The sequence below is a fragment of the Prunus persica genome, chromosome G2 (genome assembly GCF_000346465.2).
Source record: "Prunus persica cultivar Lovell chromosome G2, Prunus_persica_NCBIv2, whole genome shotgun sequence".
Classification (NCBI taxonomy): domain Eukaryota; kingdom Viridiplantae; phylum Streptophyta; class Magnoliopsida; order Rosales; family Rosaceae; genus Prunus; species Prunus persica.
Window position 1 is genome coordinate 18,813,381 of NC_034010.1, and position 9,003 is coordinate 18,822,383.

At 39.6% G+C, this 9,003-nt stretch overlaps 1 protein-coding gene across 1 annotated transcript; it reads right to left on the reverse strand.

Moving 5' to 3' along the window:
- Positions 126-3,050, reverse strand: LOC109947402 (receptor like protein 30-like). The gene has a single exon (XM_020557362.1). The coding sequence runs from the start codon at positions 3,048-3,050 to the stop codon at positions 126-128; it is 2,925 nt and encodes a 974-aa protein (XP_020412951.1).

The following is a 9,003-nucleotide window of genomic DNA, read 5'->3' on the forward strand; positions in this document are numbered from 1 at the left end:
TGATTCTTCCATTAGCATAAGTACAACTCAAAGAAAGAGCAAGGTTACATAGAAGGAGAAGGAAGGAAACACAGGAGAACAACTTTAAATGCATGACCTTACTACAAACCCAATTTCTGCATCCCCTACTCTACCTTTTTCCATATCATTAGCCTGACCATTCCAACAATCTTAAGAAACCACTCCTGCCTTCTTGTGATCACGACATTCGCAAGAACCACTCCCACTACCAACCCACTTCCAACTCCAGCCAAACCAAATATCAAATCATATTCAAGAGTTCGAGATGAGCCTGAATCACTGTCTTCTTCAGTTGAAAATGGCTGTTGAGGGGCCTCTTGATTTCCACATTTATTTGGTAATGGATCTCCACACAATCCTGGGTTTCCCTCATATGAAGTGCTGTTGAATGAAGTAAGTTGGGTTCCTTGAGGTATAGGACCTATGAGATTGTTGTGAGACACACTAAAGGTCCCAAGGAATGAAAGCTGCGTCAGTTGTTGGGGGATCTGCCCTGAGAGCTTGTTTTGTGAAAGGTCCAGAGATTCAAGATTCGTTAACTTGCCAAGGGATGATGGGATGGAACCAGTGAGAATGTTGTTGGAAATATTGAGAGAGCGAAGCTCCGTAAGGTTCCCAATGAACTCTGGAATCTTCCCTTCAAATTTATTGCTTGAGATATCAATGGCTGCAAAGCCTTCTAGAATCTTCGAATAGTGCAAATCCAAACCTTTAATTGCTAATGTGATTGAGTAAGAAACATTTCGTGTAAGATAAATATCAGTGATGACATACTGTACTTGTGCCTGCATGTATGTTGACATGTTTACAGCAATATCTGGAAACAAAGGTGGAATCTCACCTCTAAAATTGTTGTAAGACAAATCAAGAATGCGTAACTTGATGAAGTCAACATTTGTTCTAGACTGTCCTATCACACCATTAAACCCATTATGGCGCATTGCCAAAAGTTTTAACTCTTGAAGAGTCCCCAACCAAATGGGAAAATCATCACTGAATTGATTGTTTGACAGAACCAGATACTCAAGCATCACACAATTCGCCAATGACCTCGGTAATTGCCCCTGCAATTGGTTCTGACTAACATCAATCATCCTCAAACTGCTTCTGTTGTTGAATGGTTGAGGCATCATTCCATAAAACGAGTTGCTTCCAAGAAGTAAAAGCAATAGACCCTCACTAAAGTTTCCGAGACACGGAGGAAGCGTGCCATTCAAGTTATTTGTCGACAAGTCAAGGTACAGAAGAGAATTCATATTGCAAAGCAATGGTGAAATTTCTCCAGTAAATTTGTTGTTATTGGCTCCATATTCTAGCAAGGATGGTGGAGGGATCGGTAATCGTCCGTGAAAAATGTTGTTTGAAAGCCTCAAAGAGAGCAGGTTAACCCAGGGTATGACAGCTGGAAGTTCTCCTGAAAATAAGTTTCCAGAAATGTCCAGGAGTACCAGAGTTTCCTTGCTTAAATTCCACATCCAATTTGGTACTTCACCACTGATTTTGTTGTCTGCCAGATCCAACCGTTTCAATTTTTTCTGATTTTGTAGGAAATATGGGAACTCTTTTAAATTGCATAATCTCAAAGCCAAAACGGTGAACTGTGGAATAGCTGCGTTCATAATATTGGATCCAGTAACAAATTCAAAGTTGTTCGAACTCAATTGGAGTTGGTAGAGATTTTGTTGCTTCTGAAACATTTGAAACTCCACTACACCGCTCAGGTTATTTGACTGTAGACAAAGGATCTTGAGATTGATGAGATTGGAAAATGAGGCCGGAATTGAACCATTCAAATGATTAAAAGAAAATTGTAGGTAAACTAGTTTGGTAAAGTTACCTAGCCAAGATGGAATTGGACCAGTTAAAGAATTCGTACCAGCTCTAAACACAGTCAATTGGGTAAGGTTTGCCAAAGAATCAGGAATTGGACCTCCAAATCTGCTTGCTGAAATGTCTAGGTAAGTGAGCTGTCTAAGATTGCCAAGTGCAGATGGAACCAACGAGTTTGAAAAATTGCATTGAGCGACATCCAACTTTTGCAATGCATTAAGCTTTTCAATCGAAGAAGGTATGGTTCCGAAAAAACTAGTAAACCCAACTTTCAGTGAGACGACATGACTACTTCGATTAAATTCGGGCAAATATCCAATGAGATCTTGGTTGTATCTCACATTAAGAACTTCTAAGTTCGGTAGACTAAAAATTTTCACTGGAAATTCGCCAAACAAATCACATTTCTTGAGGGCAAGTTGTGTTAAAAATGATAAATTTGTCAAGGAAACAAGTATGATTGATGATATGTTAATGAAACTGAGATCAAGAGTTTCTAGACTAGTTAAATTTTGAACCAGACTACTCATATCGGATGGTTGAAGTTTCAACAATCGCTGAGGATTATCAGGAGATGTTTCAATTTCAAGAATATTGCAACGCAGATTAAGGTATGTCAACTTGGACAAGTGTGAGACTTCAGATGGGACTTGACCAGAAAAGAAAGAGGCAGAGAGGTCAAGATGAGTGAGGCTTGGAAAATTTCTTATGCTAGATGGAATTTGAGAGTAAATGAAGTCATTGTCAGAGAGGCTTAACCTTTGAAGATGAACCAGGCTGAACAGGCTACTATTGGAGTCGAAAGAGCCGTAGAGATAACTGCTGCTAAGATCAAGGCCAATAACATGACCCGTCATCTTGTCACACTCCACGCCGTCCCACGAGCAGCAACTGCTATTTCCTCCTGCAGTTGGTTTCCATGATGAAACCTTTGGATAAGCACCTTTAGAACGTGAAGCAGATTTGTCAATAATAAAGCTCTCCTTGAACTGCAGCAAGGCAGATCTCTCCTCGGCATGGCAAGATAGCTGCTGCAAAGAGTCTACAAAGTTTGCAACCACAAGATGACACAACAACAGAATTAGTAGTTTCGAGAGCATGCGAATCGATAGGTGAATCCCCATAATGTTTTGATATTTTTTGTTTGCACTCTTTGCTAAAGAATCATCTGTGAAAGTTAAAGCTAGAGAGCCATCCATTTATAGACTAGCATGATCAAATGGTTGAGCAATAGCGTACACGTGTCAAGTAACAATTTAATATTATTTGACATTTTGATCAATAGAGAAGTGATGGGATAGTGTCAAGTATCTATTTATGGACTGGCATGAGGTGACTAAAGTCAAGAACTCACGAACTGACATTTTGATCAATACTCCAGAATGAGGTGACCACGGTCAAGAACTCACGAACTAATTAATAAAAAAGTGCAAATGCAAACAAATAATCATCAAAAAAAATTAAATCCTTGCAATTAAGGACCAGCGTTGTCAATTCGAAACAAAAAAACGGTTCCTGTCAATTACATATGATTAGTGGGAATTTTATGTATATTCTTCCTCTTGTAGGAAATTAAATTTATAATAAAATAAATTCTTGTAAGTCAAGAAAAGTAATAACTCAGAATTCTATTTACGGTAAGAAATCATTAATTAAAGTAAATGAATTTAATATAGGAATCCTTGGCATGTAAGGAAAGTAAATACGGATCCACAAGTCAAACCAACACTCTCTCTCAAGTTAGTTCGTAGATATCGCTAATGCCCAACTAGTCCAATGAATTGTGGAACGCTTTATTGGATATTTCCTTTGCCAAAATATCAGCCAGTTGATTCTTGGACTTTACGAAAGAAAACTGAATCACTTTAGCCTCGAGCTTCTGTTTGTTAAAGTGTCGATCCACCTCAATATGTTGAACTGGATGCTGTTTGGTGGGATCATGTTGAACCGGATTTTGTGCAATAATTATTGCAGCTTTGTTGTCACAAAAGAGATTCATTACAGATGTGGGTCTATACCCAAGATTAGTAAGCAACCTATGTAGCCAAAGGAGTTTGCAAATTCCTTTAGTCATACCTCTAAACTCGGCTTTTGCACTAAATAGAGCTACTACCTTCTATTTTTTGCTCCTCCATGTCACCAAATTACTTTCCACGAATATAAAGTAACCAGATGTGGATTTTCTATATGTTACACTACCTGCCCAATCTGCATATGTGTAACCATCAATATTCAAATGACCATGTTTAGATAACATAAGTCCTTTTCTAGAAGCAATGTATGGTCGAGTATGTGACATATAGATCAATCTTCCCACTAGGCCTCATCATTTGGCCCGCGGGCTTATGGACCAATGGGGGCCCACCCGGGCCATTGGAAAAAAGCCCGGTCCGGCCCGTTATGGGCTTTGAGATGGCCCGGCCAGCCTTGGGCCAAGCTAGGCTTGGGCTTGGGTGTCTGAAGCCCGGTCCGGCCCATAAGCTCGACCCGATTAAGTCCAAAAAAGCCCGCCCCGGCCCGCCCACAAAAGCCCGTCCCGTTAGGCCCGCATACATATATAATTATGTATAAATAAGAGTTTATGATTAGGATTATAACACTTAAATTGTAACACCCCGACCCCAAATTTAACCCTTATTTAAATATTTAATTATTTAAGGGTATTTTAGTCATATTTTTAATCGGAAAGAGTTTGGGACCGCGACTTATATTTTTGGATAGGTCGTACTGAGACGAGTTCATAGACACGTAGTAGGCTCGAATCGGAGTTGTAACGAGAGAGATATGGTCAAAAGAAGCCCAGTGGCATAATCGTAAATATTTCGAAATGGGATTTTTTATAAAATCAGATTTTTTTTTTCTCTCTCTCTCTCTCTCTCTCTCTCTCTCTCTCTCCCGCGCGACCTCTCTCTCTCTCTCCTCTCTCCCGTTTGCTGCCGTCGCCTTCCAAGAGGCGCCGGCGCCGCCACAGGGCACCACCGGCCACGGGACCGGTGGCGTTCGAACCACCGTCGTCCCTCCTTCCTTCCCCGACCGTTCCCCGCCGGCGACGCAGCCTGTGCTGGCCGGAAAATGCAGAAAACCACCGGAAAGTCGTCGAAACTTCAACGCCGTCGATCTCCCTCCTCCGGCCACCAATTCCGTCGACCCAGGTATGGATTTTGAACCTCTCGAGCTGTTCTAGCTGCCTGTTGGTTGGGTTTTGATCGATTCAATCTCTAGATCACTCGATTTTCGAATTGAAAATTGGCCGAAACTTCGGCCGCCGTGATCGGCCATTTCCGGCCACTTTTTGGGGTAGGTCCAAGAACAAAAGTGGCTCCAAATAGGGTGATATACCTAGGGTAGGAGTTTGGAGCCGAGATGTTGAGATTTACCGGCGAAGCGTTATCGCTTTGGGCACCCACGCGCTGCCGGCGCGTGCGGCGGCGCGTGGGCACTGTAGAAAAAGTAGCGATGTGTTCCGATGAGATCCTTAGGTTGTCACGAGTGCGTAGGATTTCGCGGATCTCAATTCGGACGTCGTTTGACTATCGAACGGATAATCGCATATTATGCGTTATCCGGGTTCGATAGGTTGGGACCGTCGGATGGTCCCAAATTTAATATATGGTAATCTAGGTATTTCTAGGATCGTGCAGGAATTCACGGATCGTGAATCGGAGCCCCGGATGTTGGATTTACTACATGCACCACCAAGTGAAAGTTAGGTCCCACGTGGCGTAGGTTATCCGGCGTTGGGACAGACCCCATACGTGGCGTTGGTTGTACCGGCGTATGGGGAGATTCGTAATATTGTGTTGAGGTCGCACGTGGCGTAGGTTATCCGGCGTTGGGACAGACCCCATACGTGGCGTTGGTTGTACCGGCGTATGGGGAGATTTGTGATATGAAATTGAGGTCCCGCGTGGCGTAGGTTATCCGGCGTTGGGACAGGCCCCATACGTGGCGTTGGTTGTACCGGCGTATGGGGAGTTATGTGATATGATAGTATGGCATGGTCGCACGTGGCGTAGGTTATCCGGCGTGTTGACAGGCCCCATACGTGGCGTTGGTTGTACTGGCGTATGGGGAGATTATATGAAATACAGAGAAATGAAATAAGGGATCGCCCAAAGGTGGAATTGGGTTTGAAGGAAGAACTACGTGTGGCTTGATCCCTCAAGGAGGGTACGTAGGCAGCCTAAAGTTATTAGGTAGTTGGTTAGGAATTATGGAAAGGCCGAAGGCCATTTGTGTGAATTGCATGAACCTATATTGTGCATGCTACCAGTTGGGAATATTAAATGCGTTTTCATGCAGGTATAAATTTTGGGAAATGTCCAAATTATAGAGGAGACTCTGCCGAAATTTCGGCAGGAAGTCTCGGTTTTTAGTAAGTGGGCCTGACATCGGGGTGATGTCAGGAATTCCAAAGGGTTCGTCTCGGATTTTGAGAAAATTCGGGGCGGGTCCTTAAATAAATCACATATATAATTTGTTTCATTTCATTTACTTTTCTTTACTCATTCCTAGTTTATAATTGGATGATTAGCATATTAATTTGTGTCAATTATTAATACAACAATTATATATATAAATAAGATGAATAACATATCATATCACCAAATATAATCATATCACGAAACATAATCGTACCACCAAATATAATCATGTTTTTCTTGAATACATCACCAAACATTTACATATTTATTTATACCATCCTTTAAAAAAAAAATCTTTTTGATACTTATTATTTTTTAAAATTATTTCTTAAAACGTATTATGGTCTAATTATGTAATAAACTCAAAAATAATACTTGGTTTTATTATTTTTTGTGGAAAATCTTATTAAGTTGTGTGACTTTATTGGGTATTTTATGAATTTGGTTTGATGTGAAAATATTAGAATTAAGTGAGTTTAATATCAAATTTAGACTAAAATGCCCTTATGATTAAGTTTATGATTTTTTTTGAATGAAGTAGGCCCGTTTTGGCCCGGCCTATGGGTTGGGCTTGGGCTTTGAATTTTCTAAAAAAACCTAGTCCGTCCCGGCCCGGTATTTTCTCTCTCCTCTTTAAAGGCCGGCCCGGCCCAAGCCTGGCCCCAGCCTATTGACGAGCCCTACTCCCCACTAACCTTTGGTATCTTTCTCTGTTAGTTGGAACTTGATCCAGGTATTCTCCAATATGATAATTCTGAACAATATGAGTGTCTACAGGTTTGCAATCTAGCATTCATATCATCAACATAAATTAATAATGGGAATTGCCCATCACTTTTTGCACCTATATAAGCTTCATTTTAGACATTCAATTCAGGTAATCAATTTTAAGTCTTCGTATTTCAATCCTTTTGGTGAATTCTAAAGTGTAAATCAATAGTTTTAACCTACATCTTCACAAAATTGAAGTTAAAATAAAAATACTTTTGAGGTCGGTTTCATTGTCGTGGCTTCCTCCCCATTCTCAATTACCTCCTGAGAATTCACCAGCCATAGAAATTAGATAAGCGTTGAACCAGGAAAACAGAAAAGGAGCTTGATTTGGAGAGAGAGAGATAATTAAAACGGCAGGGGAGGAAGACTGATTCAAAAAAGAAAAGAAAAGAGGGTTGGAAGCGAGTGAGAACGGAAGGGACTCCCAATTTCAAACAAGATGGGGATGGGGGAACAATGATGGGTTGAAATTTGCATATACTTGCATTGCAAGAACATGCGCTTGACTTCAAGTATAAGTTAATTCATTAGACTGGAAATAAATAGTGCATTCAGATCAGAAGTTAAGATATTTGCTAAGCATCAAGACAATATATGTCTCCGAACATGTGCTTGACGTTATATTGCTGAAGGCAGCCATTTGGTTTTCTTAGTATTGCCAAACAGTAAATTGATTGTTCAATGTGTCAAAGAAATCATGTTCAATCAAGAAGTATTTTAAGACTCCTGATGACTTAAGTCAATATCTCAGATCTGATTAATAAACAAGTGTAAATGCAACCAAATATTCATTACATAAAATTCCATCCTTGCAATTAAGAACCACTGATGTCAATTCGAAACAAAAGAAAAAAGGTCTCTGTCAATTACATATATTCGATTTCTCATATTTTCAATTAAAAAGACCAAGAAACTTCAACTCAATTTGTTAACTTTGTAAAAGCCTATTAGAGTTTATATGTGATATCATTTCCAACCCTTTTGCTTATTTATTCTTAAGGATTTAACTTACTAAAAACTCCACTTGGGGATTGTGAAGAAACAGAATAATGGCTGAATTGATATTCATTAATCTCCACAAGGCATTGCTTACAAGAATATTACCATAATATGACGAAGTGGTACATCTTGTATACATGTTATAATATGAGTTGATTGCTTACAACCTTATATAAAAAAGTGGTAAACTCAACCTTATAATTATGCTAATTGTGCAAAGGACCCTAAACCCTACAGTATTGGTTTCCGAGGATAATTGCTTTTGGTCGGAAATTTGCTGTAAGGAAGACTTCTTGAGGAGTTTGGCACTTTGAACAATAGTAAATAAGAGAAACAAAACATCTGTTTGTTTTCTCTTCCTTCGAGGTTTCTTTGCCTTCCGTTTAGATGAGGCTTGGACTTTAGCTAAACGTCGGGTGTTTAAAAAGAGAAATTGACAATTCTCTTATTTGGTAACGTAAGCGCATAATTTATTAAATGACGTGCATAAAAAATCGTGGAAATTGAGGCATCAAATTCCCGAATTTAATTTTCACTAAAATAAGCATCATTTCACAATGTTCATAGTGTCATTTACAAAATTCAACATATATAAATCCAAACACTGAAACGTTCAATTACTAGAAATTCAAATGATGTAAACCTAAATTATGTCATTTCAGAATTCTATTGAACACGATGTAATTAACTCAAATATTTTTTTAAAACCCCAGTGATTAAAAACCCCAGACCAAATTTGATTTCAAGCAAAACCCCAGTGATCAAAAATTGTAATTAACTCAAATATTTTTTATTTTTTATTTTGAAACAGAGAAAGGGAAAGGGAGGACTGATTCAGGCCCCCAAAAAGAAAAGAGGGTTGAAAGCAAGAGAGAACTGGGGCAGACAATTATATTGAACACGATGGAAAGAAGGCCCTCTGGATTCAGACAAGAAAAAAAAGAAGGGCCCCTGG

Excerpts from the sequence above, each read along its gene's own strand:
- LOC109947402 (XM_020557362.1), bottom strand. The coding sequence starts at position 3,050 with ATGGATGGCTCTCTAGCTTTAACTTTCACAGATGATTCTTTAGCAAAG.